The sequence below is a fragment of the Ciconia boyciana genome, chromosome 17, assembly GCF_034638445.1.
Source record: "Ciconia boyciana chromosome 17, ASM3463844v1, whole genome shotgun sequence".
Lineage (NCBI taxonomy): Eukaryota > Metazoa > Chordata > Aves > Ciconiiformes > Ciconiidae > Ciconia > Ciconia boyciana.
Genome location: NC_132950.1, coordinates 7,461,240 through 7,474,964, shown reverse-complemented (window position 1 = coordinate 7,474,964; position 13,725 = coordinate 7,461,240). Strand labels below are relative to the sequence as shown.

The following is a 13,725-nucleotide window of genomic DNA, read 5'->3' as shown; positions in this document are numbered from 1 at the left end:
TGTAGGAAGAGAACAGCCAGGACCCACCTCCCCTGGGCTCCCTGCCCTCCCGCAGTGACCCTCCTGGGCACTGCCCAACCCCTGCTTCTGCACACAAGCTCTTTTTTGTGGCTGGCTTTCCCTGTCTGAGTGTCTCGCCCACAGGGCCCCTGCAGTGCTAGCAGTCCTGCCCAGGCTGGGCGTCCCGGAGGTGGCAGTCACCCCCTGGGAGAGTGACAATCGGGCCCTGCCACCGTGTGCTGCAGTCGGTGCCTGCTCCCACGCTGCCTTCCCTCGGGCAAGTTTCCTTCTGGGATCTGGAGGTGGGAGAGCTCGGGGGGGGGGGTGCTGATGGAGCATTGGTGGAGGGAGCCCAACTCAGCCCCGGTCTGAGCCAGGCTTGGCAAGGTCCCCCCACCAGGAATGCCAAAAAGTAGCGCTGTGCCAAAGCCACCCCGTCCTCTGCGAGGGAGGCGAAACGGCCGAGGCTGCTGTCCCCGAGTGCTGTGGTACCTCTCGCCCCTGACAACGACCAAAGCCGCAGGCCCGAGGGACGCGGGAGGCCGGGCAGGGCACTGCGGTGGGGACAGGCTGCTCCAGCGCCATGGCCTGTACAGCTGGCCGGGGACCAGCGCTCCTGGCCCCGAGGCTGTGACAAGCCGCCGCGCTGGCCGGAGGATGCCTCGACAGGCAGCGCAGAAGCCCCTACCTCCTTCTTCAGTCCCCCTGCCTCTTATGGCCGGTGGCTTTGCTGCCCTGAGTGACAATGTGAAAGCAGTTGTCCCCATGCGTGTCCCATACTCCCCACAGTGCCACCGGGGCCCTGCGCTGGCCCATGCCCCTTCCCTGCCTGTCTCGTTGCCGTGCTCGGTGTGGCCGTAGCGGCCGAACCCACGCGTGAAGTCAGCCTGGCGCTGCTGTGGGGTGGTGACCTGCGCCGGCACCGCGGCGTGCCGGGGGTCCCTCCACTGGCTCCTTCACCCACAGCTCGCTGCCACCCCCCCGCCCCCCTTGTCACAGGGTGGGTGCAGGGACCTGGGTCCCCCTCTGCCCTCCTGGCATTGCCCCCGGTACTGGCCAGTCCCTTTGCCAGGAATGACCCGCTGCGGGGTGGATGGGTGCTGCGGGGCCAGTGGCACCCCGTCCCCTCCCTGCCGCCGGGGTGGGGGGAGGACCGGCCTTATCAGCCCCCGGCTTGTGCTCGCGCCGTGGGGCCGCCGGCACAGATCTGGCACTTGCTGGCGGGCGTGCCGGGCGAGGCGTCCTATCTGCATGTGCGCGTGCATGCCTGCGTCCCTGTGACCGTCACTGCTGTACGATAATAAAGCCTCGTCACCACCTGCCTTGGCTCTCGTCTCGTGCCTCCCGTGCCCGTCTCCCCTGCCGCGGCACGTGCCAGAGCCGGTGCTCAACCCGCCGTGGTGTGGGCTGGCTGGGGGCTGCTGGCCCCAGAGCGGTCAGGTATTCCCGCTGGGATGGGGGAACAAGGGGTGCGTGGAAGTGAGGTCCTGGCTCACGTAGCTCATGCTAAAGCTCCTGGGAGCTCGTGGCCTCCCCACGGTCACCGTGTCCCTGTGGGCTCCTTGCCCCATCCCCGGGGCAGCTCCCGGCCGGCCGTAGCTGAGGGGTAAAGCCTTGTCCTGCTCCCACACGTGTGAGCACGGAGCCAGGAGCCACCGAGGGCGGCTGGTGAGCTCCAGCTGCATCGCCCTCGTTAACCTGGGAGCTCATCACTGTGGGGACACCCCAACCGGTGCCACCCCAGCGTTCGGAACAGGGCTGACGTGGGCCGAAGGCTCTGTCTGTCCCAGCAGCCAGGCTGGTGGCAGCAGCTCGTGCTACCCCCGGCTCTGCTGCCGGCCCTGAGCAGCCCCGGGCCCTTGCCCTGCTGCTGGAGCCCCCCGCGCCCCGTGGGGACCAGGCAACACCCATGTCCCATGGCACCCCATGGGCCTGGCATCCCCATTCCAGCCCCGTGCACCCTTCCCTGCGCTGGGGGGCAGCAGGGTGGCTCTGGGGGTACCTGTCCTTCTTGGGGTCAGCCTGCGAGCGGGAGCGGTGATAGCCAGCGATGGGGCTCACACGGGGGGGGCTTTCCTGCACTGCCCTCCCCGGGGCAAAGGCGGTTCCTTCATGCCCTCAGGACCCTCTGTGTCCCCCCCCCAGGGCTGGGCAGGACAAAGCGCCCGTCCCACGCACCCCACAGTAGGGTGGCCCTGCAGATATGCCGGGTGGGGACAGCTCGGCAGCCCCCAGCAGCTCCTTATCTGCGGCCAGACACGCTGCCGGGAGCAGCACGGCTGGCGGGAGGGCTGTGGTACCCGGGGGTCCCCGCACCAGTTCCACGGTGCCGGCCTGGGGGCTGCTTGGGCCCCCTCTGCCCCGCGGGGTGCAGCAGGGTGTAGGGCCATGGGGCAGGGCTGTCCCCACGCGCCGTGGGCGCTGAGCAGGCGCAGGGGCCAAGCCGGTTGGGGGTAGTCCCATGGGGCTCACCTGGGGCTGGCCGGGCTTGGGGGACTCTTGGGGACACTTTGCCTGTGTCCTGCTCTAGGTGCTGGGGTGCCTGTGCCACAGTTTGGGGAGCACTACAGGCCCCCCCAGGACACCTCTGGGTCACAGCAGGGGCCAAAGACAGGAGGGGACGGTCTCTTGCAGCCCCCAAGTCCTGGCACTCTCATGCCTGGGGACAGGCCAGTGCCAGGGCTTGACCCTGTGCCACCTCCTGCCAGGGTCTGGCCAGGCTGGGGGGAGTGTGGGTGATGCTGCCCCTGTTCCTGTCACCCAGAGGTGACAGCGGGTCTGGGGACACCTCGCATGGCAGGGCAGGGTCCCCGATAGCCGGACACTGCTGCTTATCAGGGCCCCCATGCAGACGGTCCCGGCGGGGGATTATCACCTCCCGGCAGGCAGCTTCCAGGAACGCCGGCGTGTCCTGGCGCAAACAACCGGGCGCAATGGCACAGCGCTTGCTGCAGGATGTGGCCCTGTGGGGACAGACAGGGCTGGGGACATGCATGGCTGGGGGACACGTATGAGCAGGGTCATGCACAGGCAGGTGACACTCATGGCCAGGGGCTGCAGCCATTTGGGGACACACGCAGCCAAGGGACAAGTATGACTAGGGTCATGCGCAATGAGGTGACACAGCGCTCTTGGGGACGCACATGGCCAGGGGGGCATGTCCTTTGGGGACACACAGCTGGGGGATACATCCCTCCAGGGGACACATCCCCCTGGGGGGGCCACAGGCAGGCAGGGAACATGTCCCTGCTGGCTGGGGGGCACTTCTTTTTTGGGGGGACACACTGCTAGGGAACATGTCCCTCAGGGGAGCATATACGGCCAGGGGACACAGCGCTTTGGAGGCCACCCACCTCAGGGGGACACAGGCTCCCTACGCCCACACGCATGTACCTCATCTGGGGGTGCCTGTGCAGAGTGACCCACATGTCCCTCCACCACCACCCTGGCCCCCATCCCCATGGGGCTGCCACCCTGCCATGTCCAAAGCCCCTGTCCAGCAACTGGGAACCAGTTTGCAATGGGTAGCTCCCAGTTTGGGGTCCCCCCACCTATGGGCAGGGACCATCCTGGTGCCCACAGGGGTCAAGGCAGGACGACAGGCAGCCTTTGGCACAGGGGGGTGGCCCCCCACAAACCCCCTGTCCCCAAGCCCCCCGTGGGCTATGCCAGGATGGGGGGAGCTGCTTGGGGCTGTGCCCCCCCAACCCCCGGGGATGAAGGGGTTAAGGAGCCCAGTCCAGCTGTGCAGTGCAGATGTGAGATATGCAGATGAGGCAGAGCAGGTTTTATAAGGCGGGTGCAGACCCAGCACCCCGCAAAGCCCCAGTGCCACCCCTATAGGTAGGTGCCACCTCCTGGGGAGCTGCTGTCCTGCTCTGGGGTAGTGGGACTGGGGGGCACAAGGAGGGGGCAGGGGGGATGCTGGGGTTGGGGGGCGATTGGGAGCCTCCATCCTGCTCTGGGGTGGTGGGATTGGGGGGTTAAGGAGGGGTTAGGGGGGTGCTGGGATGGAGAAGCCATCGAGAGCCTCCATCCTGCTCCGGGGCGGTGGGACTGGGGGGCATAAAGAGGGGGTAGGGGGGATGCCAGGGTGGGGAGGCCATTGGAAGCCTCCATCCTGCTCCGGGGCAGCAGGACCGGGGGGACTGGGTTGGGGTAGGGGGGATGCTGTGGTGGGGAGGTGGTGGTCCCGGTGCTGTGCTCCCTAACGGTGCTCTTCTCCCGTGCAGGCGCTGCTCTCCGGCCGCCCCGCGGCACGCTGCCCGCCGCCCCGGGCAGGATATCATCGTATACTGTAAGTTCGCTATGAGACACTACAGTATAGATGATGTACTCCCCCGGGCTGCACCCACCCACGGGCCCAGAGCGGGGAACGCGGCGTGGGACCACGGCGTGGGGCACGGAGGGATGGGGGGCGCGAGGCTGGGACGGGGCCGGAGGGACAGGCTCGGGGGGCATATGGGGCGGGGAGGTTGGGGGGCCACGGGGCACCCCGAGGTGCGGGCAGCTCCGGATGCAGCCAGGGACCTGCGGCCGGCGGGGAAACCGTTACCATTACTGAGTTTAGTAATGGTAACGGTTCTGCCGACGGTCGGGCACGCGGCATGGCATGGCACGGCACGGCACGGCACGGCACAGCATGGCACGGCACGGCACGGCAATGGAGCCCGGGGTCCGGGCACGGGGCAATAAAGGGGGTTACAGCACCGCGGCTCTGTGTCTCCTTCTCCATCGCATCCCCTGGGGGCTCCAGGCCCAGTGGTGGGGCTGGGTCACTGGGGTGTACTGGGGTGTACTGGGGTGCTGGGGGCTCGGGGAGCACGGCGGCACAGGGAACCTTGGGGTGCATTTGGGTGTAGGGGGGTACCAGGACACCTTGGGGTGCAGTGCTGGGGGGCACAGGGTGCAGGCAGTGCACTGGGGTGCAGGGGGCACTGGAGTGCGGTGGGGTTATTGCGGGGGGCACTGGGGAGAACTGGGAGGCACTGGGACATGTTGTGGGGGGTGACTGCGGAGCCTTGGGGAGTATTGGGGTGTATTGCAGGGGGAGCACTGGGATGCACAGGGTTGCATCGAACAGGGGAACTGGGAGCACTGGGGAGCACGGAGGAGTAGTCGGATGCATGGGGTGTGTTGCGGGGGGCACTGGGCATCCTGGGGTGCACTGGGATGGACTGGGGAGTGTTGTAGGGAGCACTGGGACACTGGAGTGTGCTGTGGGAGGCACTGGGACACACTGGGGTGTGCTGCAGGGGACACTGGGACACACTGGGGTGTGCCGTGGGAGGCACTGGGTCACACTGGGGTGTGCTGCAGGGGACACTGGGACACACTGGGGTGTGCTGCAGGGGGCACTGGGGTGCACTGGGCGCACTGGGGTGTGTTGCAGGGGGCACCGGGGCTCACGGGGCTGTGTGGCGGGGCACTGGGAGCACTGGGAGCACTGGGAGCACTGGGGACGCTGCGTTGTGTCCCAGGCTGCCACCGCCCTGCGCCGCGCGGCGGGGCCGGCAGGGGGCGCTCCCGCGTCCCCGCCCATCGCCCCGCCCCGTCCCCGCCCCTTCCCCGCCCGCGCCAGCCCGCTCCGCCCACTTCCTCCCCACAGCCCCCTGCGGCGGAGAGCGGCGCGCTGCTCCCTCCCGCCTCCTCTCTATGCTCCCCCGCTTTGCGCCAATGAGGGCGGGCGCCGCTCGCGCTCCCACCCTGCCCCGCGGCGGGGCAAGATGGCGGCGGCCCGGGCCGTGCGCTGGGCCGCGATGGCCGCCGCGGCGGGGCCGCTCCTGCTGGGCCCAGGTGGGGCGGGCGCGACTGGGACCGAGGGCTTGCTCCGGGGGCGGCCGGGGCCGTGAGGCGGAGGGCGTGGGGCCGGGGCCGCCGCGGGGCGCGTTTCTGAGACGAGCCAGGTGGAGGGGCCGCTGCGGAGCGGGGGCGTGAGGCCGGGGCGGGCCGAGGTCGGTGGTCCGGGGCCGGCCCGGAGGTCTTGGGTGAGTGGGGAGGGCCTTCCGGGCGCTGCAGGGAGGGGAGAAAGGGGACGACACGATTTTGGGGCGTTTTCGGTGGATGCGGTTCTTCGGGATGTGCAGGGTTTGCTGCTCTCCTTCCAGCCCGTCTCCTGGAGAGCTGCGCCCCGCGGGCCGCCGCGCTCCCTGCCCGCTGGAGCGGGAGCCGCTCCGCGCTGGGCAGCATCCTGGGCATCCCGGCCGAGAAGCCGGCCGGCTCCCTGGGCCAGCACCCCCCGCCCGTTGCCACCAGCAAAGGTGAATGGTACCAGCTGCCGCCCGGGTCCCCGCGCTGGGACGGACGGTCCTGAGCCGCTGTGGGGCTTTAGCAACGTTCAAGCTCCTTCTTTCCCCTGGCAGAGGAACAAGACCGCCTGTTACGGGATCAGCCTGACCAGCCCCAGAACCCCAAAGTTTTAAGAATCGCCATCATCGGCGCACCCAACGCTGGGAAGTCCACGCTCTCTAATCAGCTCTTGGGCAGAAAGGTAAAGCTGGGGTGGAGCAACAAATTCAGGCTGCTAAATCGCTTGTTTGACATATTCTGGCAGTGTAATGCATCTAATTTCTTACAGGTTTTCCCTGTCTCTCAGAAAGTGCACACAACCCGATGCAAAGCCCGGGGTGTCGTCACCTGCGAGGACACACAACTGGTAAGCTTCCAGACCTGATCCCGCCCGGGGCAGCGGGGAGTGTTAGCCAGAAGGTGCGGGGTTTCTCATTTGTATCCCATGGGGTTACTTCTCATCGCACAAATATGTTTTAGTTTGGCCACTAACTGCAGGCAAGCTTACAAGAGCTATCTTTTCCTCTTTCTAGATCATTCTGGACACACCTGGCCTCACTAGTCCCTTTAAAGCCAAAAGGTATCATCGCTGTTGTGGGGAGGGGGGGGTCCTGTCCATCAAGGTTCGATAAAACCAGAGCGTGATTGTCACTGTGCAAAGTTTGTAAAATAGGAGTGACAGGAATGTATATTTTTAGTCTTGTTTTGGTGTCTGAACTTTTTTATTGCTGCAATTTCAGTAGCACACAGAGCCTGTGGAATCCTTTGAGCCCTGTTATGTTTGATTCTGCATATGTGCATGTAACAAGGGATGTCACAGCCCGTAAGGCAGCTTCGTGTCAGCTGGGATGATGGAAAACACTGTTTTCCCCCATTTGAGGGGAAGGAAGACGATTGTGATCGAGCGTGTCTGGCTTAGTCATTTGCATTTGTCTTTCAGACATAAACTAGATGAAGCCATGCTGACAGACCCATGGGACAGCGTGAAACGTGCGGATTTAGGTGGGTGCTCAACTCCTCTTGGATCAAGCCAAAGCCTTTATCTGCCACAGGAATTTACAGTCCTGTGGTTGTGGTATCTGGATGTTTCCGGGGCAGCAAAGGGAGCCCTGGGAGCGTGAGCTAGGAGGGAGGAGGGAAGGGTAGTGAAAAGACTTGAAATGTTGAGCTGGGGAGGGTTTAAGAATTGCCTGGTGCCAAGGGGAGACAGCTTGGGTTAGTAATTGGACTTGGATATTGAGTTTTAGCATGTGTGATGTCATTAGGATGACAGGTATAAACTGCATTTTATTGTTTTTTCAATTAAAACGCTCCTTTTTGGTTCCATCTGCATGCTGTCCTGTAGAAGAGAGAGAAGTAGCAGCAGGAGGGAGGTGACCATAGACTGTAGAGAAGCTCAAAATGAACATTTTGGAAAATACAGGTTCATCATATTTCCCTCACTCTCTTTTCTGGCAGTTCTGGTTTTGGTGGATGTGTCGGATCACTGGACACGAAACTGCCTGAGCAAGGAGGTGCTGAAGTGTCTTTCTCGGTTTCCCCAGATCCCCAGTGTCCTGGTTCTGAACAAGGTAAATGAGGTGCTTGTTCTTTCTGCCTTCCACAGTATGTTACGCTGGTGTCTTCGGACAGTACCTGGCACCAGCAGCGATGTGTTTTCAGGTCGCTGAGTCCGGGTGTGTTAAAGGACACTGGTTTCCCCCTCTACTCCAGAATATTTAAGTGTGTATGTATGTATACACGTTGCATGTGCGCGCATCCCTGAAGCTGTATGTTGCAGAGTGGGGTTTAAATCGGCCTGGGAAGAGGAGCTGGCACCACAGTGGGGTTGGCCAGCGAGAATCTCAGCAGAACTGACAGAGTAGGTGTTGCTGTCAAGTTGACGGTGTTTGGACAAACTGTACTGGAACTGCTGACACACTCTGGTTTGGCCTCTGGTCAGAGAACTGTCTGGATGAGAAGCCTTGTCCTGCAGCAGCTGCCTCCCCTGGGTGGTTTCTTCTGGCTCATTCGGACCCAGGGCCCAGCTGCCAACCTCATCTAGGACAAATTCCTGACACCTCTCTCTCACGTTAGGTGGATCTGCTAAAGAAGAAGTTCATCCTGCTGGAACTAGTAACTGAGCTAACAGAGGGAATTGTAAATGGAAAGAAACTGGAAGTGAGATCTGTGTTTAAACATAATTCCAGTTCTTCAGCAAAGTCTCCTCTACAAATCACTCAGGCTTCTCCACCTGAGAATAGGGCCCATGAACCTCACTGTCTGCAGGAAACAGATCAAGCCCAAGAAGGCTCTAGCTTGGACAACAGCAGTGATGTGAGGGCTTCTGAGTCCACTCTTGTCACAGAAGAAGCACAAGGGCCAAAGTGCTATGGACCCAGAGATCTAAAAAATATGAAAGGCTGGCCGTGCTTCCAGGAGATCTTCATGCTGGCAGCTCTCCATGGGGAGGAGGTGGATACGCTCAAGGTAACTGCAGTCTGAACTTCTGTTATGCTTTGAGACTGGTGTGCTCTTACCCTTGTGGGACCCTGGTACTTCATACTGAGCTTCACCTCCTGTGAGGAAGTAGCAGAGCTGCTGTTCTTGGCCTGGGGTGTTGGGGGGAACCGTCATCTGTCAACATGGACTACGTCCATACTGTATCTCCAGAGTTTTCTGTACAGAACTCTTTATTTTGGGCTCTCCAAACAGCAGCCTGTTTGTAGTGATGAAGCCACCCAACGCATTACCTTTCAGCTACAAGGGATACTATGGGCTTTTATAACTCATACAAACAGCTTTAAGGAGGTGTGACCCTTTGCCAGGGTCTGAGTTTCAGAAGCTTCCCTTTCTCCTTTCCCTGCCAAAGATACTAAACGACTGCCCTGATGCCTGACTAGCAGCAGCGTCCTCATAGCGACTCGCTGTAAGATGAGCGCAGGGGTTGGTGGCACTGCGAGAGTGGTATGTGACAGCTAGTGGGTGTGATGTGTGTTTTGTGCTGACAGCGGTACCTCCTCATGCAAGCCAAGCCAGGCCCTTGGGAGTTTCACAGCGGGGTCTTGACCAGCCAGTCACCTCAAGAGATCTGTAATAATATCATCAGGGAGAAGATACTGGAGTACCTGCCACTGGAAGTGCCCTACGGCGTGATTCAGGTGGGAAGCATGCGCAGGCAGACTTGCCTTCGAGCTATTTTATTGGAAATATCAGACTACGTGATGAGAATCCCTTTGTTTGAATTTGTGAAATCTGCCAGACTCTTTATAGGCCTCGTGGGGTGACTTGGGGCTTGCACGTCAGGTGCTGTGAGACCCTTTGCGTGTTTGAAGGGGGCCATGCTTGCGTGCTCGTGTCGGGGAGCTGAGCTGTCATCCCTGAACTTCCCTGAACAGGCGTTTGCTGTTCCTGAGGTGCTTCGCAGAATTGCTGAGTTTGTGCTTGCTGTTGCAGGTGACTGAGATGTGGGAGGAAGGACCAAGTGGGGAGCTCCTCATCGTGCAGAACCTCTTGGTCCCAAGGAAGTCTCATATGGTGAGTAACAGAAGAGAGATGGGGTGCTGGGGAGTGTGAAAGGAGGCTCCCTAGGTCCAGCACAGGTGCATCCTTCCTGTGATCCCCTCTCCCTCAGCTGTGGGGTCTCTGTTGGGAAGAGCCCAGTGCCCCACAGAGTCACGGGCTGTTCAGTAACAGCTTACCCCTTTCTGAAGTGATCACTTGCCCATGGTTTCATCTTGGGATTTCTCTAACTGCTATATCCCCTTTAATTGCTTCTGTGGCTGCACTGTTGTTTTCTTGAGTGATTCCTCCCCGCAGTTAAGCGATGTAAGGATGAGTATGATGATCTTCTCTCTGGGTTTTAATGCAGACGATGTTGATTGGAAGAAGAGGTAAGGTTATCAGCAGGATTGCTCAGGAGGCTGGCCAGGACCTGATGAACGTTTTCCTGTGTGATGTCCGCTTGAAGCTCAAGGTGGAGGTGAAGAGTTGAGCTCTTTGCATATGTTTTGACAGCCCTTGAGCTCTATGGTCACGCGGAGAAACTGGTCCCGTTTTCCCCTGCGGGTATCTCGGCACCTTTGTTCAATCCAGAAACAGAGGATGATGGAGTCAATATAGCGGACTGAAGTAGAATATATTATTCTTTGGGGGAATGGCCCAAACTGAAATAAAATCTTCAGACCTTCTACGGCACCTTATCTTGTGGAAGCTGGGGACATCAGAGAACCGGCTGCACGCGCCATTCTAGTACTGCATTTACAGAGCTGTCATCCACTTCTTTTGGGCTGCCCCACATCCTTGCTCTCCAGTGTTTGTGCCTGGAAGTTCAGGAGCATCTCCTGTTTTTTAGCGGACAAAGGGTTGCAGTGAAGGTTTATCAGCACATGTTTGTCATCTCTTCTGAAGGCTGAATGACTCCAGCAGTGGTCATGCAGGAGGAAGAGGCTACCCCCGCCCACACGGTGGTCTCACGGTGGCTTTGCTCTCTGCCCTGTTGAAGTTGATGGGTGTGAGTGTATGACCGTGTAGGGAGTCGCTGGCCCAGGCAGCCTGGGTTGGAGGGGTTTGCTGGCAAGCTGAAACACGCCGTAATGACTGGGTGTGACAGAGGGAGCTCTTAAACTCTCTGTAGATCGTAAAGGCCTGTGGTTTCCAGCTCCTGTGTGGGAGCCCTGCCCACAGGCTTGCGTGCACCATCCTCTTAGCTGACTGCCAGCTGCTGCTTTCGTTTTGACCTCTTCTGTGTGGTAGTTTGTAAAAGTGCTCGTTCCTTCTTTTTCCCCTGTCATCCTTTCCTCCAACTTCCTCAGCAGTTCACTGCTCCTGGCACGTGGTACTCGCTCCAGAGAGATGGGTCTGGTCACAGACTCTTGTGTATTCCTGGAGAAGCGAGAAATGGAACTGTGATCCGCTCTTGGTGTGTACACAAGCTGCTTCCCTGACCGCCGGTGAGAGGAGCAAGGAGGTCAGAGAATGGGCTTGTGAGCATTTGCTGGAGCATATTAATCGGAAAGGGAAACAGAGCAGGGAACAGGTGTCTTTCTGCCTCTCCACATCTTGTTTCTGGTGCCCAGTGGGGTCCTGCCTGTCCACCCCTTTGGATGTTTGGCTAATGAATGAATTAATGTTGAGTGGTTTGCTCTGAAGATGCTGCTAGCAGTATCTCATAGATACTTCTTCAGAATGGCTTGTTTGTCATGCAAAACCAGAGTGGACCCCCTTTCTTAGGAATTTGAATAGTTTATTGCATCAAAGTTACTTCAAAGTCATTACTCTTTGCACCAGAGTCGCAGATACAAATGTAGAGGCTGTCACAGCTAAAGAAAAGCCCGAAGTGGGAACAGCAGCAGGTTCTGCAGCTCAGGTTTAATGGGGTGTTGGGGATGGAGAGCAACTGGCACAGGTCAGGGTGCGAGCAAGGCTTGGAGGCTGGAGGAGCAGGGCGGTACGGAGGGCTGGGGCACCGTGTGCCGCTCTGCGGAGCCCTTGGCATGGAGCGTGGTGGAGCCTGGCACTGCGTGTGCGTGCCTGGGTCCCTGCCCTCCCTGCCAGTCCCTACGTGGGCTTGGGTTTTGTCTCTGTACGCCACTGTCCTCAAGTGTTTGGAGCACTGGGTAGCTTCTTGCCAGAAATCCAGGTAAATCCCCGTGTGCTGTTATAAATTAACATCCCTGAGTGAGGACGCCCCGGGCTGCTGCCCCGACAGTTAAATGAAGAGAGCTGGTAGGGTCTGCTGGGCACTCTCTGCTCCTGCCTGAAGCCCAAACCTGTTGAGCAAATCCTGTGCCCAGCATCCCTCTCTGGTGCAACGTCAAGGAGATGCTTTATCAGCACTGGCAAAAGCCTGCGTCTGAGCTGCTGAAGGATTCTACTGTCGGGGATGCAAGACCACCCGAAAGCCAGGTTGAGAAGCCTCCAGAGAGGTGCGTGCTGGCCTGCCTTGTTTCCCCCACGCAGGGGACACCATGGTCCCTCGAATGCTTCTATCAGACTTTTGTAATTTTCCTTGCAATAAAATGAGGTCCCAGCACAAGCGATTGTTCTCATCTCCTTTCTTCCTCCCCGTCAGCCAGACCTCGCAGCTGCCACCTTCCATCCGTTTTATTCCGACTAAAACCAGGACACTTTTATGTCTTTCCTCCTTTCTTCCCAGCCGAGCTTAGATCCCAGTTCCTGAGCCCTGGCTTCTGAAGGTTACACCTTGTGGGGGAAAAAAGCTGGGTAAGCGTGCTTTGAGGGGTCGGAGGCGCTTCGTGGGGTGGGGGTACAAGGGGGAGGCCGTTCCCTTCGTGCACGCAGAGGTCAGGGTTGCACCGTGCTGCCGCAGAGCCTCTTCCAGGCGGGAGAAGCCAAGTGCCCACAGCCATGGCCAGTCCTGGGGGCAATGGAAATGCTCCAGGTACGGGAAGGGGTGAAGTCTCGTTAATGAGGTTTGATAATTAGGTTAATTAGCACATTGCAAACCAATCGCAGGGCTGGAAACCGCTGCTTTCCTGCAGCGGGGAGGTGTTTTAATTGACTTCAGAAAGGCGGGGGCTCTTCGTCGAGGCCTCTCCTCGGTCCAGGCATCGCGGGAGCCGGGCTGGGGCGGCAGTGTGAGGCCGGGACCCCCCCCCCCCCGGTTCCCCCGCGGGGCCGTGGCTGATTTCCCCCCGCCCCGGTGCTCGGCGCTGTACGCGCTCCCGGGCACCGCCAGGGGGCGGCGCGGCGCGGCGCTCCCCGCCCCTCCCCCTCCCTCTGGAGGAAGCCGCGCATGCGCGGGGGCGGGGCGGCGGGGCCGTTGGCGGGCAGCGCGCGTGCGCGGGAGCGGCTGGCGCAGCCACCACGGCGAGAGCGGGCGGCGGCGGCGGCGAGCGGCGGGGCCGGCACGGGCACAGCGGCGGCGGCGCCATGAGGCCCGGGCAGGGGCACCGAGAGTAAGTGCGGGCGGGTGGGCGGGCAGGCGAGCGGCCGCTGCCTCCTCACAGGGTGGCGGGACCGGCGCGGCCCACCCCCCCTCATTGTCCTTCCCGGGTGTCCCCTCCCCCCACCCTCTGAGGCGGCGTGAGGTATCTCCGCTGTCGCGACTCTCCCCCTGTCGCGACAGCGCTGCGGGGCCGCTGCCGGGAGGCGGCCCCGGCCCACCCGCATCCCCGGGGGCCTCCTCCCCTCAGTCCGGAGCTCCCCGGCTCGTCCTTGTGAGGAGACGGCGGGGAGCAGGCAGCCCGCCTAGGCCCCTCTGCAACCCCGCCACCTGGAGCTTTAAATGTCTTTCCCGTGATATCAAATACACAGCGGGAATCGCGATAATACGTCAGCCGTCGCGACAGAGAAATGCCTTCAGGAAAAAGGGGGGGTTGCAGTTGCACTGTGTGCAAATCCTTTGTGTAATTCTTTCCCAAGAAAAGTGTCTTTGCGAGAGGTATCGTTAATACGTTTCTCGTCGTTTTTATTTCCTACCAACCATTTTTCGAG

At 60.7% G+C, this 13,725-nt stretch overlaps 2 protein-coding genes across 5 annotated transcripts in view; both read left to right on the top strand.

Moving 5' to 3' along the window:
- Positions 1-1,093: 1,093 nt before the first annotated feature.
- On the top strand, positions 1,094-12,304 carry ERAL1 (Era like 12S mitochondrial rRNA chaperone 1). 3 transcript variants are annotated; one of them, XM_072882571.1, is made up of 12 exons: positions 1,094-1,440; positions 4,233-4,297; positions 6,108-6,260; positions 6,363-6,490; positions 6,578-6,655; positions 6,822-6,868; positions 7,229-7,290; positions 7,747-7,859; positions 8,365-8,757; positions 9,279-9,428; positions 9,724-9,804; positions 10,139-12,304. In XM_072882571.1, exons 1-12 carry the CDS (start codon positions 1,094-1,096, stop codon positions 10,259-10,261), a joined length of 1,740 nt encoding a protein of 579 aa, XP_072738672.1. In that variant the 3' UTR covers positions 10,262-12,304. The 3 variants fall into 3 exon arrangements, with proteins under 3 accessions (XP_072738672.1, XP_072738673.1, XP_072738674.1); XM_072882572.1 differs by lacking the exons at positions 1,094-1,440; positions 4,233-4,297 and adding an exon at positions 5,646-5,796; XM_072882573.1 differs by lacking the exons at positions 1,094-1,440; positions 4,233-4,297; positions 6,108-6,260 and adding an exon at positions 5,663-5,796.
- A 748-nt stretch (positions 12,305-13,052) lies between these two features.
- Positions 13,053-13,725, top strand: part of FAM222B (family with sequence similarity 222 member B) — a 34,814-nt gene continuing 34,141 nt past the window's right edge. The window contains exon 1 of one of the 2 annotated variants that reach the window (XM_072881898.1): positions 13,053-13,187. The gene's annotated coding sequence lies outside the window, so the exon portion shown is untranslated. The remainder of the gene's footprint in view (positions 13,188-13,725) is intronic. The other variant, XM_072881895.1, reaches the window with a different exon arrangement.